The sequence below is a fragment of the Vicia villosa genome, unplaced genomic scaffold (genome assembly GCF_029867415.1).
Source record: "Vicia villosa cultivar HV-30 ecotype Madison, WI unplaced genomic scaffold, Vvil1.0 ctg.000236F_1_1_3, whole genome shotgun sequence".
NCBI lineage: Eukaryota > Viridiplantae > Streptophyta > Magnoliopsida > Fabales > Fabaceae > Vicia > Vicia villosa.
Genome location: NW_026705091.1, coordinates 320,355 through 342,487, shown reverse-complemented (window position 1 = coordinate 342,487; position 22,133 = coordinate 320,355). Strand labels below are relative to the sequence as shown.

General features: G+C 34.6%; 3 protein-coding genes and 1 pseudogene across 3 annotated transcripts; 2 read left to right on the top strand and 2 right to left on the bottom strand.

Annotated features, from left to right (window-relative positions):
- The first annotated feature begins 1,076 nt into the window (after positions 1-1,076).
- Positions 1,077-4,661, top strand: LOC131625800 (probable serine/threonine-protein kinase PBL18). Its single transcript, XM_058896631.1, has 5 exons — positions 1,077-1,235; positions 1,838-2,520; positions 2,960-3,217; positions 3,415-3,534; positions 3,611-4,661. Exons 2-5 carry the CDS (start codon positions 1,879-1,881, stop codon positions 4,247-4,249), a joined length of 1,659 nt encoding a protein of 552 aa, XP_058752614.1. The 5' UTR covers positions 1,077-1,235; positions 1,838-1,878; the 3' UTR covers positions 4,250-4,661.
- Positions 4,662-10,014: 5,353 nt separating this feature from the next.
- LOC131625780 (B3 domain-containing protein Os07g0679700-like) lies at positions 10,015-12,330 on the bottom strand. The gene is made up of 7 exons (XM_058896611.1): positions 12,146-12,330; positions 11,793-11,889; positions 11,440-11,688; positions 10,763-11,008; positions 10,485-10,525; positions 10,271-10,354; positions 10,015-10,171 (listed from the first exon to the last, which is right to left on the bottom strand). The coding sequence occupies exons 1-7, from the start codon at positions 12,328-12,330 to the stop codon at positions 10,144-10,146; spliced, it is 930 nt and encodes a 309-aa protein (XP_058752594.1). The 3' UTR covers positions 10,015-10,143.
- Positions 12,331-15,314: 2,984 nt separating this feature from the next.
- LOC131625798 (uncharacterized) lies at positions 15,315-19,114 on the top strand. Its single transcript, XM_058896629.1, has 7 exons — positions 15,315-15,551; positions 15,629-15,706; positions 15,793-15,899; positions 17,871-17,948; positions 18,154-18,255; positions 18,488-18,569; positions 18,805-19,114. Exons 1-7 carry the CDS (start codon positions 15,407-15,409, stop codon positions 18,921-18,923), a joined length of 711 nt encoding a protein of 236 aa, XP_058752612.1. The 5' UTR covers positions 15,315-15,406; the 3' UTR covers positions 18,924-19,114.
- Positions 19,115-19,242: 128 nt separating this feature from the next.
- On the bottom strand, positions 19,243-21,911 carry LOC131625799 (pentatricopeptide repeat-containing protein At1g62680, mitochondrial-like; annotated as a pseudogene).
- Positions 21,912-22,133: the final 222 nt, after the last annotated feature.

Sequence of the window (22,133 nt, the reverse complement as noted above, 5' to 3'; positions counted from 1 at the left end):
AGTTATAAGAACAAAAATTTGTTATTCTTTTTGCATTTTATATACATTTTTAATCATCACTATATTATATTAATTTACTACTTATAACGATATTATACGAACCGTGCGAACGCACGGGTAAATGATTTCTTAATTATTTTTTTTATTTTTCTACTAAAATATATATTTTTCGACAGGACAAAGCTACTTAATCTGTATATATTTTATTTACATTTTTAACCATTACTATATTATTTATTTTCTTTATTTTTTATATGTTGATATTAAGCCATGACTGATATTTTTGAAAAAATAAATCTATTAAATATATTGAAATTTTTATTTAAAATAAGTGAAAAAGATTTTAAATGCTTATAATAAGATAGGGGTATGAGTGACAAAGAACAAAATTTGGACAACAAATTTGATACATGTTACCGAATCAAATAAATATAATCACATATATTATATTTATTTATTATTTATAACATTGTGCAATCCGTGCAAACGCACGGGTAGATGACTACTCATGGTAGATTTGTAACAATATTGTATGATGCGTGCGAACATACTGATAGATGACTACTTAATTATATATATTTTTAATTAAATTAAATTAATATTTATATGACAATTATAATTTCAAATATTTTTTCTTTTTAATTTCCGTATCTTATATATATATTTATTAACTATTGTTATATATATATTTATTATTTATATCGACTTTGCGTGACCCGTGCGAACGCAGGGGTCCTTTAGTAGTGATTAAAAAAACAAAACTAACAAATCATAAAGAATTGACCGGTCAAAGAAAATCCATAAAGACAACTAAGTTGGTCAAAGTTCAAACAAACAAAGTACTACTAAATGCATCCATTACCATTTGTGAATCATAACAAAACCGAGGGCATTCAATTTCAAACTCTCACTTTGAACACAAAAACCCAAAATAAAAGCCAAATCAAACAAGCAAAGAAAAGGGCAAAACCGTAAAAACACAACAATAAAATAAAATAAAGCAGATCTTGTGTTTGGTGTTTAATGAAACAAAACATTATTTTAAAAAAATAAAATAAATTTGAGTATTGGGTAGGTTTGACCACTGTTCATTTCTTCCATTTTCTCTCTCTTAATATACATTTTTTCTTCTCTCTCTTCACTTCAATATTATTCATTCTCTCTCTAAAATCTTCACTTTCGTCGACGAATTTATACCTCAGTTTGAGTTGCATGAGCTCCCATTTCTTCAGCAGGTTCGTTCAATTTTCATCAATTTGTTTGTTCGTGTAATTTCAGTGTTTTCATCTGTAAATTTACTTTGGAATTTTATATATTTTTTTCTGATGATTTTATTTAATTTCTGGATTTTTTTTTTGCAACATGTCCTTTTTAGTTTTTTGGAAAATTATTAATTGGGATGATATTTTATTTTCCACCTTGGATTTTTTTTTGAGACTAAGTTGAATATTTGGGTTTATGTTTATAATTTTGTGGATCTGAATTGATTGTAAATTTACTGAAAATTAATGATGAAACATTGATGCATATATATTAGTAGTTGGCCACTTGATAATTGGAATAAGATGAATTGAATTGGCCTGTTGGTGAAGGCTTGAGTCCGGAGAGTGTGCACCTTTTAAAGTTTCGGGTTGGAATCCCGTTATGCGCTAACAATTCATGTAGAGTTATTTTTCTATATAGAATCATATACCGAATAGCGGGAATTGTTTCGGAATCATAGGAATTGTAATTCTGTATCTGCAAAGAGACAACTCATGGTAGTGATTGGATAATTTGGCATTGTCAATATGGGTAGTTGAGTTGGATAATTTATGTTCTATTTTCTTTAATGCAGAGATAAACAGTTCTCTACAATAGCCTAGTTCTGTACAAAGGATGGGGTGTTTCACTGTAAAGAAGAGCAAGAAGAAGAAGTCTGATCAGTTTGCTTATGTGAAACGCGTAAGCCGTAACAACCATGCACCTTCAGTGCTTCCTGAACCTCAAACTCTTACTCGATCACTTCAGTCTGCACCTCCTAGTTTTAGGACCAGAGTGAAACCCATTCAACATGTTAATAAAGTTGCTAACAATAGAGCACGGGCATTATCTGCTCCGTCAATTCTTGATGCAGCAGATCAAGATGATTTGGCCTCCATTGAGTATGAGGAACAAGAAGAGTCGAGATACCGAGGAGGAGTACGAGGAGGATCAATGAAGGAACAACGTTCTGCTAGTCCACAACCTTTACCTCTTCCATCTCCGCAGGGAGGTTGTACACTGAAAGCTAATAACAGCTTTAAGACGGGAACTGCTAGTGGTCCTCTAAATGCATCTGGACCTTTGCCGCTTCCACCTACTGGTTCACTTCGAAACTTTCCGTATGAGGAAGTTGCTGCTGCTTGCCAAAATTTCTCTCCTGATCGATGCATGTCTGAATGTCTTTCATCCACCATATACAAAGCTTACTTCGGTGACGATCCTTCAAATTCAAAGAAATTTGAAGCCACTGTCACACGTCTTCACCCATCATCTCAGGTGCTTTTCTCAGTACTGCATTATTTTAATTTCATATCTTGGTATTCTCATGCATGCCAACTGCTAATTGGTCATGTCAAACTAGGTATTCTCATGGCTCGACTTTACTGTCATATATGTATTTCGTGTCGCATGAGATGTGTTATGTGCTAACCTTAATAACCTTATGTCGTGTTTAGTTGAACTCACCAATAAATACAACTGCTGAATTAGATTGCTTTTCAGTTTCACTATTTTCTCTTCAACTGGCTATACGCAGTGTTTAAATACCGTTCTTGCTATCCTCCTTATGTCTCCATGCATATGAATATGTTATTGTGGCCAAATCCTTGCAAATTGTTTAGTGTTGTCAACTTTATGGTTTTCTTGACATTAAAAATGATTCTAAATGACTTGAGAACCTCTCTGAAGTGGTCTAAAAGCGTCTGTCTTTTTTCAGGGCTTGAAGGAATTCATAAACGAGGTCAATACTCTCGCAACTTTGCAACATCCAAACCTATGTAAATTACTAGGTTTTCACGCGCGTGATAGTTCAGAACATAGAATGTTGGTCTATGAAAGGCTATACCATGGAAGCTTGGACCGCCTACTGTATGGTAGATCTGATGGACCATCAATTGATTGGAATACAAGAATGAAAATTGCAATGTGTGCTGCAAAGGGTCTTACTTTCTTGCATGAAGAAGGGCCTTTTCAGGTAATTAGTATGAAATCATATTGGATATATCAAATTTAAGAAACTTTATGTTGTTATGTCAGCTTTATGTTTATTTTTTTCATGTTATGGACCGGATGATTTCAAAACTGTCATGATTATTATATTGTTTCCACCGACCTATTTTACAATTATGCGTGCGACTTTATCTTTGTTGATATAGCTCTCTATGTGTGCAGGCAATGTATAATGAATTTTCAACAGCCAACATACAGATTGACAAAGATTTCAGTGCTAAGCTTTCCGGGTATGGTTTTGTTGGACATATTCCTGAGGAAGAAATTCCAAGCAGCTCATCTGTAAGTACTTTGACGAATTTTTGTTCCATGATTCTTGCTCACTTTCGTTATATTCATGAATTTTATTATTGTTCAGGCTGTTGGAAACCTATCCATGGAGACACTGGAGAAAGGAATGCTCACACCAAAGAGCAATGTGTGGAGCTTTGGAATTTTTCTTCTGGAATTACTTACCGGAAGAAAGAATCTCGATGGCCACCACCCCAAGGAAGAGAGGAATTTAGTCAAATGGAGCAGACCTTTCTTAGCTGATAATTGTCGTTTATCATTGATCATGGACCCTCAACTCAAAGGCCGCTTTCCATCCAAAGCAGCAAGAACAATAGCCGACATTGCACAAAGATGCCTTCAAAAAGAGCCATCGGATCGACCCACTATGAGAACTGTTGTCGAGCATCTCAAAACGATACAGGATTTGAAGTACTCTTGCAGGTTCTCACTTCAAGAACCGGCACCATTATCTGGAAAAGAAATGTTCAGATCACCGAGTCTGAATGGTATCATATGCCCTGCACCTAGGTTGAGTTACTCTCCTTCGCGACCATCTATAGCCCCGCTAGCTGTTTCGCCTCCGAGATGGTCTGGCGTGCCTGTCCCTCTACCTAGAGCGTGTTCGACTCTCTCTCTGGAAGAGCTTGAAAGGCAAGAAAGCCGGAAGTCATCGTCGTCGGCCTCTAGGAGGGTTAGTGTTGAAGGATTTTTATTGTCTATATAATGTTCATTTTTTTTTTGGTGTGGTTCAACACAAATTTATAGGAGATAAAGATGCGGTTCTTCCAGCTTTTAATACCTCAGTGTGATGCTCTGAGGTGATGTTCTTTTGTAGATAGTGCAAAGGTTGGTCGACTGGGTTCAATTAATAACCCTATTTATAAGAAAATTTATATATATATTTAGCATTTTTATCCTCTTTCCTTAGATAAGAAGTAATTATATATGTCATGAAAGAAAGCTGTTTTGGAAGATTAAAAATCTATTATGTAATACAGAATGTTCAATTTAATTTGGTTTTGAAGTGGAGCATGAGGAAGGACATGTTTATTTCCTTATTAAGTAAAATTTGTATTAATATAAAACGATTCTATAATGAATAACGATAGTTTCTGAATGAATGATAACGACTTTCTATCTAAATCTTTAATGTTAGTGTTTGACATTAACAATCAATTATTGGCATTGCCTAATCGATCAGGTTATTGATTTGATTTATGAATTATTTTCAAATTTATATCATGTTTTGGCTTATAAATTTCATTTCAAATCATCCAGAAAAAGGTGAAATACATTTCATTTATCTCATAATTGCTCTAAATCTTTCATAATTTTCTTACATGTTTTAACATTAATGCTTTGAAAGTGTTCTAATTAGGAATATTGTTTTAGATTAGTGCATAATTGTAAATTTACTAAGAGTATAATTTTTCTTGAGTAAATAACTCTTTCTTAGGAAGTTATTATTTTAGTTAAAAGGTAAATCATTAAAAAAAAAACTCTTGTATGTATTTGAGGATTGATCTATCTCCTTTTGGTTCGTGAACTCCGACATTGAAGAAAATTTCTCTTTTGGTTCGAGAAATTTACCTAGTAAAAATCTTCACAAGAGTTTTTGAGCTTAGTCTAGTTAAAAATTCTATTGGTTTGAAATTTGTCCAATTTAAAATCTCAATTAGTTTATAAGATCAGCACGAATTCTATTGGTTTGAAATTTGTCCAATTTAAAATCTCAATTAGTTTATAAGATCAGCACGGTGAAAATCTTAGTTCGATTCATGGTCATCTTGTGTAAAACTCCTGTTCGTGAAATTTACCTAGTAAAAATCTTCACAAGAGTTTTTTAGCTAAGTCTAGTTAAAAACTCTATTGGTTTGAAATTAGTCCAGTTTAAAATCTCAATTAGTTTATTAAATCAACACGGCAAAAATCTTAGTTCGATTCATGGTCTTCTTGTGTAAAACTCCGGTTCTTTTAGGAGGATAACCAACTCAAAATTTCGTTCTTAAAATTGCTTAAAATCGTACTTGTTGTTTGGATTAAAGACTAATTGCTACAAGCCTACAAGCCTTGGTCATTGTTTGTTTGGAAGTTATCTTGAAACTTTATTTTTCCTATATAAAAGAGTTCTTAGGCATAACCTTCTAAAAACTTTCAAGTATAGGAGATACTCTCAAGATAATTAAAGCAATAAGTCAATTCATTAGACAAAACATTTATAATTCGTAAGGGTCATTTTCTTCCCTTATTCTTTTTATTTTCCACGTAATTTATTTACCTTGAACTTTTGCTATATACTTTTTCAACGTTTTTATAAAATATTTTCAAACTCTAATTTTGATAATTATTTATTTTAAATTAACGATTTTTTAAACCACCACACTTTACCTCTCTTATCTATGGAGTCACATGTCAAACTTTTTGTTAATCAAACTTTTTCATGTAGTCTCTTCCTCTCAACTTAAATATATATGCATACTAAAAAGTCACACCATCACCAACTTTTTACTCATGTATTTTTCAAAATGAACATGATTATCTATTATCCAGCTTGAGGGGGCTCTATAAGTTATTATTTAGTTTTAATTCAATTGTTGTTGAATATGGCTTATATTATTGAGATAATCAAGGTTGTTGAGATGACTATGGTTGTTGAGCGTATAACTCATATTGTTGATATAATTATCGGTTGATGAGATAACTATAGGTTGTTTAGAGAATAGCTTATATTGTTGATATAATTATGGGTAGAGATAGTTTTTTATAGATAGAAACTAGGGATTAGGAATTTAGACAATCTAAAACCTCGTATTATATGTATGACTTGTAACATTGTAATCAATATGCAGTTCTCAAGACATAAATAAAGGGAATTATAGCTACTCTATAGTCGTAGACATAGGTAATTTGGTCGAACAGTGTGAACAAAGATTTTATGTGTTTCTCTCTACTTTGATTTATATTTGCGTTACTGTTCTAACAATTGATATTAGATGATGCTTAATCCTGGAATGCGAAATTCGAGGTTACTCAGTTCGACGGAATAAGAAATTTCGATTTATGGCAAAGGGAGGTTAAGGATTTGTTGGCTCAGCAAGGTTTACAGAAGGCACTTTATGATGAGAAACCGACGAACATCACAACCATTGAATGGAACAACATGAAGTAGAAGGTCGTATGATGATAAGACTTAGCGTTTTTGATGACGTGATGAATCATATCTAGACCTCTTAGCTCCGAAGGATGTCTAAAATAAATTGGAAAATTAGTACATGTCCAAGACGCTCATGAACACATTATTCGCAAAGCAGCGTCTCTATAGCCTGAAGATGCAGGAAGGAGGCAATTAGCAGGCTCATGTCAACGCTTTCAACAACCTCCTTGTTGATTTGACACGACATGGTGTGAAGGTTGACGATAAGAATAAATCCATTATTTTGTTGTACTCTTTACCAAGCTCTTATGATCACTTTGTGACCACTCTCACATACGGGAAGGAAACAATCACGTTGGATTCTATTTCTTCTACTCTTTTGCAACACGCACAACGTCGACAAAGTGTAGAGGAAGGTGGAGGAAGTTCAGGTGAGTGTTTATTTGTAAAGGGAGGTCAAGACCATGATAGAGGCAAGGATAAGGCGACGAGTTCTAGAAATAAAAATAGGTTCAAGTCCAAGGACAGAAAAAAAGAAAAATATTATGGTTGCAAGAAAATAGGCCATTGGAAGAGGGACTGCCCAAACATGTCAGGAAACAATAGTTCAGCAAATGTAGTTCAGTCTGATGGTTCATCTAGTGAAGAGGATTTGCTTTGCATTTCATCTGCAAAGTGCACTAATAGATGGATTCATGATTCTGAGTGATCCTACCATATGACGCCGCACCGAGAGTGGTTCAACTATTTTAAATCAATTGATTTTGGTTATGTCTATTTAGATGATGATAAAACTTGTACCATCACTAGAAAGGGGCACATTAAAATTGCTTTGGATGATGGCTGCGTGCGCATGTTGAGTGAAGTGCGTTATGTTCCAAAATTGAGGAAGAATTTGACTTCTATGGGTACTCTTCAAGCGAATGGTTATTCATTCCAGTAAGATGAAGATAGATACATCATGAGGGTTAGCAAGGGGGAAATAAAAATGATAACGGCAAGGAGAACTGCATGTAACATTTAAAAGTTATTGGGGGCACATTTATGGGTGATGTAACATGTGTTGAAACTGATAATAATGCAACCAAATTGTGGTACATGCGTTTGGTTCATCTCAGTGATTGTGGGATGACGGAACTATATAAGAGGAATTTGCTAAAGGGTGGTCGCAGTTGCACAATTGGATTATGCAAGTATTATGTTATTGGAAAACAATGTAAAGTTCGTTTCAAGAACGGACAACACAAAACCAAGAGAATCTTAGACTATACAGGCTTTATTGTTTCATAGAGCTTGAATCGTACAGATCCAATTCCTGCAATTTTGTAGGCTTTGTTATTTCCCAACAACACTTATCCACCATCTTGATCAAAAAATTCCTCGAACACATTTGTTTGGAGTCATGTGTGAAGTGCAACTTGAATCCATGATCCATTCCTTACAAGAACTGCTGCCTGAAACTACAAGAACATCAGATGATTTAAAATCATTTTGCACAATGGCTGCATTACTATTGTCCTTCACACCATGATTGATCTGTCGATAAGGGCACACCTTTCGTGTGTGATCCTCCTTCTTACAGTGATAACACCTAACTGCAGAAGTATCACCTCCATAAGATTTATGCTGACCTTTACCCTTCTTCTTTTCAAACTCACCATCTTTCTTCGAGAATTTCTGCTTAACAAACAAACCTTCACCAACAGACGATGGTTTATGCTCCTTTTGTTTGTTCAAATCCTTGTAGTGCAATGTTTATTGAACTTCTTCAAAGGTCAGGGAATCTCTTCCATACAAGAGAGTATCTTTGAAGTGAGCTTGAGAACATGGTAAAGCACACAACAACAACAACAATGCTTGATCTTCATCATCGATCTTGACATCGATATTTTCAAGAACAAGAATCAGTTTGTTGAACATATCTAACTGCTCAGCCAAGACTTTGTCTTCATTCATCTTGAATGAATAAAGAGCTTGCTTTAGGTAGAGGCGATTAACCAACAATTTGTTCATGTACAATCTTTCGAGTTTTGACCATACATCCGCCGTCGTCTTCTCCTTCGACACCTGTCGGAGAACCTTATCACCAAGGCTCAATACGATGGAGCTGTGGGCATTCTCAACCATCTTCGCTTTCTCCTTCTCTGTTAGCGCAACATCCATGCCTGCGACTCCCTTCAACACTTCTAGCAAACCCTTTGTAACAAGAAGGGCTTGCATCTTCAAGCGTCACAAACCAAAATCATTCACATAGGTGAATTTCTCAATCTCATACGTCATTGACGGTATCTTCTTTTTCACATTCACCTCACCAGTTTGTTGTATCGTAGTGCGGTCAAGAACAAACCAAAACTATGAGAAAGATTGAGTTTTTTTAACAACACAAGAAACATTATTAGGTTTTCCCAAAAGAGAGAAGAGGGAAGAAGAAGAAGAAGAAGAAGAAGAAATTAGAATTGGTTGTAACTGTTTTTCTATTCACTTTATCTATTCGGGTTTATAGATTACAAGTGAATAACAACAATCAACATCTCTCAACCTGAGAGAATTACTCTATTTATAGACTACTAAGCCAACTTAGGCTACAAGCTAACTGAAACAATTGAGCTAAACAAACAGGTCCAATTCGACATGCTAACAAGCCTAGTATTATCAACTACTGCATGCTAGAACACTTTTTGACTACAAATGCAGGACTTGGACATCAGCATATGAACAAACTTCGACAACATGCTCAATCTCTGTCGAACCAAGAAACCCATCCCTGTCGAGATACTAGAGTTTGATCCAAAATCTCACAGAAGGAATTATATCCAAGTTGAGAATGGATAATGCTTATTCAATGGCTTGAGGGAGAATCTTGAAAATAGTTAAATTCATTATATTTCCCATTAAAAAGAAGCATTTATATCGTTAGCTTTAGGTATGTTTATATTCATACAATTAGGGAGTTGAATTTGTATTTATTTCTCCTTAAAATATGACATGTAATTGATTATGTACTGTGTATAAATATCATGGTTGCAGAGTATTTTATTCACTCAAACACATTCAAAAAGAATTTTTATTTTTATTTTTCAGAATATGCTCGAGGAGGTTCATGAGGGACACAACTTTGGAATGATCCCTAAGTACTTTCAAAGCAACAACTTAAGGTCTTGCTTTAGTAAAACACTAAACATAAAGTCCTCAAATACTAACCATTAGACATGTATGCTTCCCAATAAGTACAAATTTGAATAGAAAACCTATTTGAGAACCATAATCCACCACTATTCCTAAGCAAATCTAAATTATGAATATATTGCAACCACAATCAAAGTCTTCTCCTACGACATGTAGTTGAGCTACATAGATCAGCTGATATCATTGTGTTCTGACAAAAACCAGCTCTTTGCATAGGCCATGTAGATCAAAGTCTTTTCTAATGGTTTCAAGGAATCTGAAAACAACATTCCTTAGGTTCAACTCATAGGAACAGAACATGAGCACCTGATAACAGCATACAAAAGCTTAAAGATCTTCCTCAAAACAAGGTTTATTAGCAATTGCATTGCATTGCAGCAGAAACCGAAATTCTTATATGCTTACCTTCTCTGTTCCCATAAATTCTCCACAGATCCCAACTTCCTCCATTCTGAGCACTTGTCACACTGTATCCATTTCTCATTCATCCTGTGATTCAATTTGCAAATGAAATATTCAATTAGTCCTAAAGAAAATATATCCAACAGAAACATAGACGCGCGTGTTTTTTTGTTTCTCGAGTTTTGGTTTTACTAAGTGACACACATGTTTATCTTACCCGTTTATGAATATTCCTCTCTTTGAAATGATAGGAGGTTCCTGCATCAATTTAAGTATAGTCAATTACCAGCCTGTAGCACCGACACCTATGAAAAAAAATGTGTTTGTATTCGTGTCAATGTCACGTGTCATGTCTTATGTCTGTGTTCGTGCTTCATAGAATTTACCAGTTAGCATCAACAAAACATTTTCAACAAGTTGTATATGAAACATTTGTGGATTTTCGTCAGTAAATTAGTCCCGAGAATTGGAGTGCCATCGTATTAGTTTACTCACTTCATATTCTTCAAAAACATGATCCTCAATCACCACAATGTTCGAGTTAACTGTTGGTGATGGATGAAGAAAACCTTGAGCCTCTTTCCAACTAAGCTTCAACATGAATGCATCTTGGTTATCAATAACCAGCCTCTTACTTTTTGAACCAATGTCACATGTTCTTTGTTTCTTCTCAGGAACTAGCTCTTGTGGCGGATGCATTCCCTCTCTTTTCATGCCTTTAGACAAAGTAAATTCATGCACCTGATGGGAAATAAACTATCATAAATACAAAAAATAGAAAGTTTCATTCGAAATGGAGTCTTAGGCCATATTAGACATATAATATCACTACAGAGCCGTTTCAAATTTAAATTTTTGGAGGCTATGTATAAATTAGTCATGGTCCAACCATACAAAATAATTAGAGACCATATTTAACCATGTTTTATCAATGACAAATATTTATGATGCCTTATTTACGTACAGTTAAACTGTGGCAAACTTTAGACCTTGTATGACAGCCCACCTTACACATTCTCAAAGACAGCTCGGAATATTAGTGACGCGGACGAATACGTTACTAAATATTTATGTTTTAAGAAAATTCTTCCTCTAATGAGACGTAACGTAATTTCTACATCTCTTCAATTTTACACGCGATCTTTATGAGTGATCAATTTAGAGACAGTTACCTGCGTAAACAAATTTGATGTCTTTCGAAACCCAATTATTAGTATCTCCCCGGGGTCCATCCGGCTAAATGTGACGAAATCTCCAGCTTGCAATTGCATAGACTGAATCCAAGGATGTACACCTTCTAAAACATATATCCTGCTGCTATTATTTGGCCAAAATCTAAATCTAAACATCAGTTTCTTCCCTTTCACATCTTCAATATGTAAATAAATGCCCCCCGGTTCAGAAATCGGAGGAAAATATGCCTGCAAAAACCATACTTCTTTCGGTTCTAACAAATTATAGAAAAAGGTTTATAACAAAATTATTGGTTATGAGCAATGTTTAGCTAATTAGTTACTAAACTTACTTCAACGCATGGTTTCGGAAGAACCATGCGACCGAGTCGACCAACATCACTCGCTGTCAATGTCTTCTCAAACAGCGGCACAATGGTGGAATTTAAACTTAACGCGTCATGAATTACGGTTAACAAAATAGTTGAGTAATCGCAGAAACAATAAGTTTATCATTCTACATAAAATAAAACCAGTAGTAATCAAATTACACCACTTATGTCATATTTATATTTAGTTACACCGTTCAATAAATTTATTGAATGGTGTAACAAAATGTAAGTATTACACGATGTTAACTTGATCATTTCTGACATGAAATATTTGGCATACAATAAAAAAAAAAAATTAGAAAAATAATGGATACTCTCCAGATAATTGCTGTAATTCTTGATCAGTAATCTTAGGTAAATTACGTGGAGATATGCTCTTCCGTCGTCGTTTTATAGGTGATTGTCTTGTAATCTGAGTTGGTGATGCCATGCACACATTTGTTTCTGAATCTGTAGCAAGAGCTGGGTTAGGGAGATTGTGAGACTTTAGGTTTAACATCATTACTCACACATGTGTTTATGACAAATAGGTTTAACATATATTGTGGGAGAGACTAAACTACCCTTAAAAAGTTAAAAAGTCTGAAACTCACACGTATCAACTATCAAGAGAGAGTATCTAGAATTTGTTAGTCAACAAACAATGAAATGTGATTTTGTTGAACCAACCAAAGCATTTGCATACCTTAAGAAAGTTTCTATTTTTACTATAACATTTCTCTTTTTAGTTATGCATTCTTATTTTGCCGTTTTCATGTTAATTAACCCCATAACCCCATGACTAATAATGTGTTTTTTTTTGGTTAAATATGTTTTTAGTCGCGACCCTGCAATTATAGTCCCTCTAAAATTTTTCTTCAATAAATAATCCTTGCAAACTTTTCCGTCTCTAATATCGGTCCCTCCCGTTAGTTTCCAATAGAATAGAATCCAATAGTAAACTTATTAATCTAAAAATCGAATACTACTGCAAAAAACCATTTTTGTCCCGATTAAAAAATGGATTTTATTTCAATTTCATGGACGAGGACGTAATAACAACTTGTCACTTTTTCCCTCTGATAAAGTTCTACGAGGTAAAAGATCATCAGTATTTTTTGGATTTTCATAACTTTCGGTTGAAAAATACCCGAGTTAAAATAGGCTATTTACATAATTTTTTTTTAATATAATTTTTTGTTTCAATCTACAAAACATTAAATTTAAATTTGTTAACAAATTTTAAATCTTTTCCATCATCATCATTAACAACAATAACAGAAACAACAACAACACAAATAAACAATAGCATTGAACATTAAATCTCAACTGCAACAACAACAACAACAACAACAACAAGATCAATAAAATCTTTAAATATTATATATCAAAAACAACAACAACAACAACAACAAATAAAAAAACAAATAGAAGCATTAAACATTAAATCTCATCATCAATAACAACAACATTAAACATTTTGCTTGACAAAACAACAAAAACAACTAATGTTGCTAAGTTACATACATGATTTCCTAACCAATATTAAACTTTTTAACAAGAAATTATAAAAGAAGAGATTACATTAAGGAACTAAACCCATGTAATAGATGAGTGCATCAAGGAGCTGTCGTCAGAAGCACCGACGGAAGAGTTGGTTGCACCTCCGACAGAGGAGGTAAAGGAAGACGAGGTTGAGATTTATTTAGATGAAGATCTAGAAGAATCCCCTGCTCTTACTCCCGATTCAATGCTTGACCCAAATCAACCAAAGATAGAGCTAAAAGAACTACCTCAAAATCTTATATACGAGTTTCTAGACAGTGAATAAAACCGCCCAATCATAGTTAATGCCAGCCTAGGGAAAGACAAAACTGAGAAATTCCTTGTTATGTTGAAAAGATATCCTGGAGCATTATGTTACACTATTAATGACCTCAAGGAAATCGAACCCTCTTTGTGTATGCACATGATCGTGCTTGAAGAGGATTCCAAAATCTCTAGATAGCATAAGAGGAAACTGAATCCCAACATGAACGAGGTAGTAAAGAAAGAAGTAATGATACTCCTTGACGCTAGGATTATCTATCCAATATTTGATAGCAAGTGAGTTAGTCAGGTACACGTGGTATCGAAGAAGGGAGGCGTGACTTGATACAGAATGACAAAGGATACTCAATAGCCACACGCATAATAACGGGATGGAGAATGTATATTGACTATAGAAAGTAAAATAAAGCCACCCAGAACGATCATTTTCCTCTCCCATTCATAGATCAAATGCTTGAGCGCTTAGCCAAACACTCACATTTTTGCTACCTGGACAGTTATTTAGGATACCTTAAAATCCAAATCCACTAGAATGACCAAGAGAAGACTACTTTCACATGCCCCTATAATACATTTACCTACCGACGATTTCCATTCGGATTGTGTAACGCGCCTGCAACTTTCCAAAGATGCATGATGGCGATATTTGTCTACTTTCTAGATAACATCATGGAAGTCTTCATGGACGATTTTTCTATATGTGGGTAAAGTTTTGAAAATTGTCTTTCTAACTTGGAGAAAGTACTTTAGAGATGTGTAAAGGTCAACCTCATGCTGAATTGGGAGAAATGCCACTTCATGGTGAAAGAAGGTATATTCCTTGGACATGTGATGTCTGATAGAGGAATTAAGGTTAATAAGGAAAAGATTAAGGTTATTGAGAATCTCTAACCACCTACAACCGTAAGAGAAGTCTAGAGTTTTCTCGGACACGTTAGTTTTTACCAGCGATTCATCTAAGACTTCTCAAAAGTCACCAAGCCTTTAACTGGTCTTTTGATGAAGGACGTTGAGTTCATCTTCGATGAACGATGCCATCAATCCTTCCAACTATTGAAACGCGCGTTGATTTCCGCCCCAATAATGTAGCCTCCAGATTGGAGCCAGCCCTTTGAGATCATGTGTGACGCCAGTGACTACGTAGTAGGTGATGTTTTAAAGCAGCGTAAAGATAAAAAAAAACTGCACGCAGCCTATTATGCTAGTAGTACCCTTGACGAAACTCAAATTAACTATGCTACTAATAAAAATTAAGTTTCCAGGCTTAGCAAAGTCTATCTCAGCTCAACCTATTCCCACCCTTAATATGGGTAAAAATATATAATTTTGATGTATTTGTTTAAAAGGTACTCCCTCCGGCCTGAATTATAAGCAAATATTCTCTTTTTAAGTTCATTGAGTAATGAATGTATCTGGTATACTTAAAAGACCAGATACATTCATTATTTAATGAATCTAAAAAAGAGAATATTTGCTTATAATAATGGCTAGAGGGAGTAATTTTAGTTTTAAATTAAAATATATTAAAAATGTCTTCAATCAGTTTTAATAATCTATATAATTTCATAATAATAAAAAAACTTGTTAAAATACCTCAATTAAGACAACAAAGGTTTACCGCTTATTTGATTTACAGTTACACAAAATACATTTTATTTTTCACCTTTACAAAACAAAAATCTAGAATGTGAATTCCAAAAGCTTCTCTTATCCTCTCCAAACCCATTTTTTCACATTTACAAAACAAAGACACAACATAGCACAATATGATAGCGGGAACCGCTACCTTGAACCTCAACCTCTCCCATTTCTCTTCTTCAACTTCATCTCTACGCAGATTCTCTTCCCCATCCCCATCCCCATCCAACTTTCCAATTCGAAACCCTCCTCCTTCTAATCCCCGTTTTTTCAGTAAGTTTTTTCAACTTTCCATAACCTCAGTTCTAACTAACCCTTTTCAATTTCACTAATCTATGCGTTTTTTCCAGAAATTTATGCACTATCTAGTAATGACATTAAAGTAGGTTCCAATATTGAAGTTGATGGTTCACCTTGGCGTGTGATAGGTATTTTTTTTTATTAACATTTATTTTTGTAATTTTGATTGTATTGAAAGTGTTTGTTGAAATGGGTTTTGCATTGTTTTTTTTAGAGTTTCTTCATGTTAAGCCTGGAAAAGGTGCGGCATTTGTGAGGACCAAGCTCAAGAATTATCTTTCGGGAAATAGTGTTGACAAGACCTTCAGAGCTGGAAGTTCGGTAATGCAATTGCACCCTAATTTTTGTAAATTGTAAAACCTTTTTGATATTGAGTGTGTTTGGTTCTGCGGTGAAAAAAATTGATTATGAGCGAATGGATTTTGTAAAATTGATTTCATTTAAAAATGGGTTGAAGATAAAGGGATTTATGCAAAAGTGCAGTAAATTTGAATGTAAAAATTACGTTTAGACTCAAAACTACAAGTAGAATTAATTCTAGAAAGCAGAATCAATTATGCTCGAGAAACCAAACATGTTAAAATCAATTCTACATATTCACAATCAATTCTAAGTGCTCCAACTTTGAAAACAAACATATACTTCACCATGTTGCATTGGTTAGTGGATTCGGTAGAAAATGAATATGAATTCACTATTTTCCATTTGCTTGGATTATGTCTCTAAAGTCCCTTTGATGTTTAATCTTGGTTAGATTCTTTTCGGGGTAGGGGTAGAGGGTGATAAAGTTGTTGTAGTTATAGTTGCCTTTCTTTTCTTTTTTTTCTCCTATGAAAGAAGAAACTCAATGTAGAAGCTATTTTTTATTACTTCTAGTCAAACTAAGCACCGGATGCAAAATTATTTTAACTTAACGATATCCACTTAGAGGGATAAGACTTAGTTGTTGTTGTTGTTGATATCCGAACATCTCTATTTTCGCTGAAATCACGTTGAACAGAAGACAAAATCAATTATAATACTTTCCATCAAGGCTAATTGGAAAGCCAAAATTTTGGATTTCTTTGTCTGTTGCATATTCAACTCGTGTTCTGCTTCAGTCTTTTGTCTCACAACTGGAAACCCTTTTTGAGGCAGAAATTGCATAACAAGGTTTTCTATACAGGGGTCGTTTATTAGCTATTTAGGTTAAGCTTGGTAATGGCACGATTTTCCCCACATTTGCCAATAAGAATTTTACCTGCTCATATTCACTCTAGAGATCTTTGGACTTAGTTCTGAATCTGTTTATATGATTGTATTTAAAACATGTGTCATACTACCTTCATGGGCAAACAACCCCAATTGGTGGAGGTAGAATGGAAATAGATTGCCAGGCCTAATTGAGCTATGTTGGTGAGTGAATCTATCAGTAATTTGTTTTACTAGTACCGTGCAACTTAGTGTAGAGAGTCTTCTGCTGTTTGTCTTATAATTGTGCCTAAACTATAACGTAAGGATACAATATGAGAATCAGATACTATAGATATCCAATACAGCGAAGCACCATTCCTTGAAAAATATAGCATACAATACTTATATGCATCCAATACAATACATTTAGAATACATATATAAAATGATAAAAGTTGTGAGTTTGAAAATGGGTGAAAAAAGTGAAAGTGGTGAGAGTTTGAAAATGGGTGAAAAAAGTGAAAGTGGTGAGTTTTTGAAATGGGTGAAAAAAGTGAAGTGGTGATATAATTGCATCTGTGGCAATTAATCTGTAAGTGGGAAAGTGAGAATTAGGAGCTGAAGAATAAGTGAATTTGTGATATAAATTGCATTTGTAACAATTAATAAGTGGGAGTTTCAACATAAATTATGTACCTAAAATGTGAAGCCATGAAGAAGAGTCATATTTACAGGCCTCGTGTCAAAAAAGCATATCAATGTCATATCAAGAGCATTTCAATTTTTTTTTAAGGATATCCAATACTGGGCCAACGCTTGTCGTCAGTGTATAAGAGCATATCGAGTACATATAGGAGGGAAAATGAAGTATCGGTGCATCATAGTGCCTAAATAATTGCTGTTTTGTAATAACTCAACCCACCCTCCAAGAAAATTTGAGGTTTTATTGTGAATTGCTAAGGTAATCTAACTCATTTATGTGAATGGCAAGAGTCTTTAGTGATGGCATGACACATGAATTGCGAAGTATTACAAGAGTCCTGTCTCTCTATCAATCTGTTGCTTCTATCTTCTCAACCTTTTCTGTTTTTATCTTGTCTGTTCTATTTCCTTTTGACAGATTGATGAAGCAGATATAGTCAAGGAAACAAAACAGTTCACATATAAAGATGGTGTTCAGTTTGTCTTCATGGACTTGGTATCATCCGGAAACTTGAATCCTTAATTATATAATCTAACCGTAGCTATCTTATATTATTCTTTACAATGATTATAATTACTTACTATAATTCCTGGATCATGATGAAAAGTTAGTCTAATTAGGTTCAAATTCTCTATTCCAGCAATTCTTTTGATTTCAGACACCCTTTAATTTTTACTTTATGTTAATTTTGTATTATCAGAGTACATATGAGGAAACTCGTCTGGATGAATCACAAGTTGGAAACAAAACAAAGTGGCTGAAAGAGGGAATGGACTGCAATTTGCTGTTATGGAATGGAAAAGTAACCTTTTATCTCATGATTTATTACGCTCTTTCACACTCTCCAACCTTTATTTTCTAGGCTGGTATTGATGATCATGATAAATATGGGTAACTATGTTCTATGAAAAAAAGCGGGCTCAAATTTTTGAAAACTTAAATTAACTTGATTATTATATGCTCCAATGGAGGAAAGTATCAATTGATGTTTTATAATAAATTTGTTTAGCAATTTGTCTATTGATGTTTTTCAGGTTATTGATGTTGATCTCCCTATAACAGTCAAGCTTAAGATAGTCGATGTGGATCCCGGCCTTAAGGGTGACACAGTCCAAGGTGATGCCATTTTTTATACTGCTAATTTCTTTCAGACCAAATTTATACTGTAAATAAACATTGCTAATGCCAGCCCTGTAGGAGCCAAGAATTCCCTTAATGCATACTCTATTTCACAATTTGATATTAAACTAACAAAATCAAGGGAGTGTGAATCTCGACTAATAATTGGTCGCTTTTGGTCATATGTTTCCTCATGGAACTTATTGTAAATGAAATTTGATTGAAATGACAGGTGGAACAAAGCCAGCAACTCTTGACACAGGTGCTATTGTCAATGTTCCGCTCTTTGTAAACCTAGGTGAAGAAATACTGGTTGATACAAGATCTGGGCAGTACATGAGCCGTGCTTAAGATTTCACATCAAGTTTTGTCATCAATCGAAGTTCAGAGTTTCGTGATTTAGTTTGTTCTTTTACAATAATATGTAGCATATGTAATAGAAAACATAGCAAATTGACTATGTGAATCACAACATGAGTTAAAATTTTGTTGTAACTTGTAATTTAGTTATGAAACTGAGGCTCTTGCGGCATTATTCTTCAGCATGATTGTGGTGCGTGAAATGTTGCCATTATAGTAACTAATGTTTTTCAGTATGGTTGCTAAGAAATTGTTGTTCTTCAAGAATAATGGTTTACTCAAGGAAATTATTACCAATAAAATTCATTTACAGGAACATTTAAGCATTACTAATAAGTCATTTTGCTAACAGAAGACAATTCTGGCTCACTAGTGACCGCAGAGGTTAAACCAAATAATAAAATATAAGAAATGAAGATGAGCACAGGAACAAGACCATGAGCTAGAGGAAGAAACATAAAAATCACCATAAACATAGATTTGTGTCATTGACCATTCATATAGCCAGTCAAATATCCTTTGCTACCCTTTTGCTGACAGGTAACTGTCATGGTTTAAGGAGTAGAACAACAACAACTCATTCTAAAGAAGAATGTCTTCTACTTGATAAAGATGCAATGATTTGGTTGCCAAGTTGAATTTTTAATTGTCTCATCTAATATTCGTCAAAGTAGTTTGTATGCTGAAACTGCACAAATCTAGATTGATTTAAATGTTCAATTCTGTAGCATTCAATAGGATGAGACAATTAAGAATGTAACTTGCCACCAAATCATTACATAGTTGCAAAGTGAGAATTTTGTTTTTCTAATGAGGAAACAACCAAGTTTGTTTGTTTTTTTTTGGTATGAAGACCCATTAAGAACACTTTTCATACAAATTTGATCCTTCCATTTTCTTACTTTACAGTTTGATCAAAATATCTTATGTTTCTATTCATACTTACTTTCTGAGCTAAATAATTGAATCAAACATATATGGTATCTAATCCAAAAATAATCCAGTTTCCAACAAGCAACCCTGTGTGACCACAAGCAGAGTCACCATTGTACTCCTATTCAAGGCTTGTTCAAAACACAGTCACTTTGCACATAGCCTGCAAGTATGGTCTCTAAGACCCCAAATCTTTGCACTCTTCACATGAAACTCCTTATCCACTAGAAACTCAATATCCATTTCAGCATCATTAAGCCTGCTTGAGTTGACTAACAAAGTGCTTGAATAATGTAAGAATCACGGTGAAACTGCAAGTTAGAAGTGAAGCTTCAAGTAGTTGCTTTAAAAAATTCACTTCAAGTAGTTGCTTTCAAAAATTCACGGGGAACAACCCTCGAGTCGAGATGCGAGAAAACATCGCTCACTGAGTATCCAAATGTTTGCTAACACCTTTTATCAGCTTGCAGCTCCTTATCGCGAACAAGAACAACGCGTCGCTTCAATGCAAGACCAAACAAAAAAGAACCACAAAACATTCTCCCATGTGCATCAAGTTCATTAACAACCACCTCAAAACATTTCCCATCAACAATCCCTCCATTTGCATGCAAAAGAAGCAAACTCGACACCGCCTCATCCACTCTACCCTGCCTACAAAGTCCTCTAATCACATTCCTAAACCTAATTGCCTCAAGAGAATAACCCCGCCTAACCATATCATTCAAACTCACCAAAGCCTCATCAAACTTCTCCCCCCTACAACAAGCCTCAACCACCAGCTCCATTGTCGTCTTATCAACCACTAAACCCCTCTCCTTCATTCTCTCAAACACTTCATACGCATCCTCAACCAAACACTTTTCCCTCCTTGATTTCTTACACAAACGTCTCACCAAACTCCCCATCATCCTCAAATCAACCTCAAATCCAATCTCCACCATCTCCTTATAAACCCAAAGCGCCGCCACAATCTCATCCCACCTCAACAATCCATGTAAAACAGTACTATAACTAATACAATCAGGAACACAGCCATGTTCCTTCATCATCTTCAAAACACCAACACCCTCCACCGGTCTACCTTCTCTCGAATACCCTTGAATCAACGCGTTAAAAGTAACCACATTCGGTCTCAATCCAATCTCAATACCTTCATTGAACAACCTCATTGCTTCATCCGAACGACCCACTTTGCATAACCCATTCATAACAGCATTATAAGAATAAATATCAACCCCCAAAACCCCCACAAACCCTAAATCTTTCTCCTTCATTTTCATCAAAATCTCAACTGCTTCATCAACCCTTCCCACATAACACAACCCTTTCAACAAACAGTTATACGCTTGAACACCAAGCTTCAAACCCTTTCTCCCCATGAACTCAAAAACCTCCATAGCTTTCTTCACTTTCCCTCTTTTGCAAAGGGAATTTAGTAAAACAGTGATAGTTGCAGCATCTGGTTGAAACCCATTTTCAAGAACAGTAAAAAGAACTCTTTTTGCTTCTTCAACATCGTTTTTCTCACAGTGGCACCTTATCATGATGGAGTAAGTGCAAGAATCTGGAGCAAGATGAAAAGACGATAACTTTGTGAAGATTGTTTGACAAAGTTGTAGCTCTTGCGCAATTACTAGAGCCATGAGAAGGTGATTGAAATCTGATATGGTTTGAATTTGGAACACGCCAGTGTCTTTCTGTAGGATTTGTTGTAGGATGTGGGCTTTGTTTTTGGACGAGGATAATGATGTGATGCATTGGACAAGGTTTTTGAGTCGGAACTTGGTTGTTTTGTCTTTGAAATCAATGAGGTTTTTTGTTGTGTGTTTGATGGAGGAATTGGTGAGGGAGAAGGAGTTTGTAGTTAGAAGAGAGGGGTTAATTGGTTTGTTACTGGTGATGCTGTTATTGTTGTTGGCTTTGATGGTGAAAGGGGGGATTTTGATTAGAGTGTGATAAGGTTGAGAAAGTTGAGATAGTGTGGGAATTGGAGGAGCCATGAGTGTGGGAAGGGTGAAGTCCACCATATGTATTTTCGTGGTTAATTTTTTTTTTTAACCAATTTATACATATTGTATTTCATGTACTTCCTCCGCTCCCACAACGAGTGACTCACCACACAATTTCACACAAATTAAGAAAAGTGTTTAAATGTAAGAAAGAGAATATTGATTTTACTATGGTACCCTTATCATGTATTGAAAATAGTGAAATATTTATTAATTAGAGGGTAAAATTGAAAAGTGTCTGAAATTGAAATGAGTC

What these genes read in the sequence shown, in the direction of transcription:
- LOC131625800 (XM_058896631.1), top strand. Translation starts at nt 1,879, where the DNA reads ATGGGGTGTTTCACTGTAAAGAAGAGCAAGAAGAAGAAGTCTGATCAG. An exon ending in GTCTTCACCCATCATCTCAG is followed by an intron (nt 2,521 to 2,959) that starts GTGCTTTTCTCA and finishes GTCTTTTTTCAG; the next exon opens with GGCTTGAAGGAATTCATAAA. An exon ending in AAATTCCAAGCAGCTCATCT is followed by an intron (nt 3,535 to 3,610) that starts GTAAGTACTTTG and finishes ATTATTGTTCAG; the next exon opens with GCTGTTGGAAACCTATCCAT.
- LOC131625780 (XM_058896611.1), bottom strand. Translation starts at nt 12,330, where the DNA reads ATGTTAAACCTAAAGTCTCACAATCTCCCTAACCCAGCTCTTGCTACA. An exon ending in TTACAGCAATTATCTGGAGA is followed by an intron (nt 11,890 to 12,145) that starts GTATCCATTATT and finishes TGACGCGTTAAG; the next exon opens with TTTAAATTCCACCATTGTGC. An exon ending in AGAGGAATATTCATAAACGG is followed by an intron (nt 10,355 to 10,484) that starts GTAAGATAAACA and finishes ATTGAATCACAG; the next exon opens with GATGAATGAGAAATGGATAC.
- LOC131625798 (XM_058896629.1), top strand. Translation starts at nt 15,407, where the DNA reads ATGATAGCGGGAACCGCTACCTTGAACCTCAACCTCTCCCATTTCTCT. An exon ending in TTCACCTTGGCGTGTGATAG is followed by an intron (nt 15,707 to 15,792) that starts GTATTTTTTTTT and finishes TGTTTTTTTTAG; the next exon opens with AGTTTCTTCATGTTAAGCCT. An exon ending in TGCTGTTATGGAATGGAAAA is followed by an intron (nt 18,256 to 18,487) that starts GTAACCTTTTAT and finishes GATGTTTTTCAG; the next exon opens with GTTATTGATGTTGATCTCCC.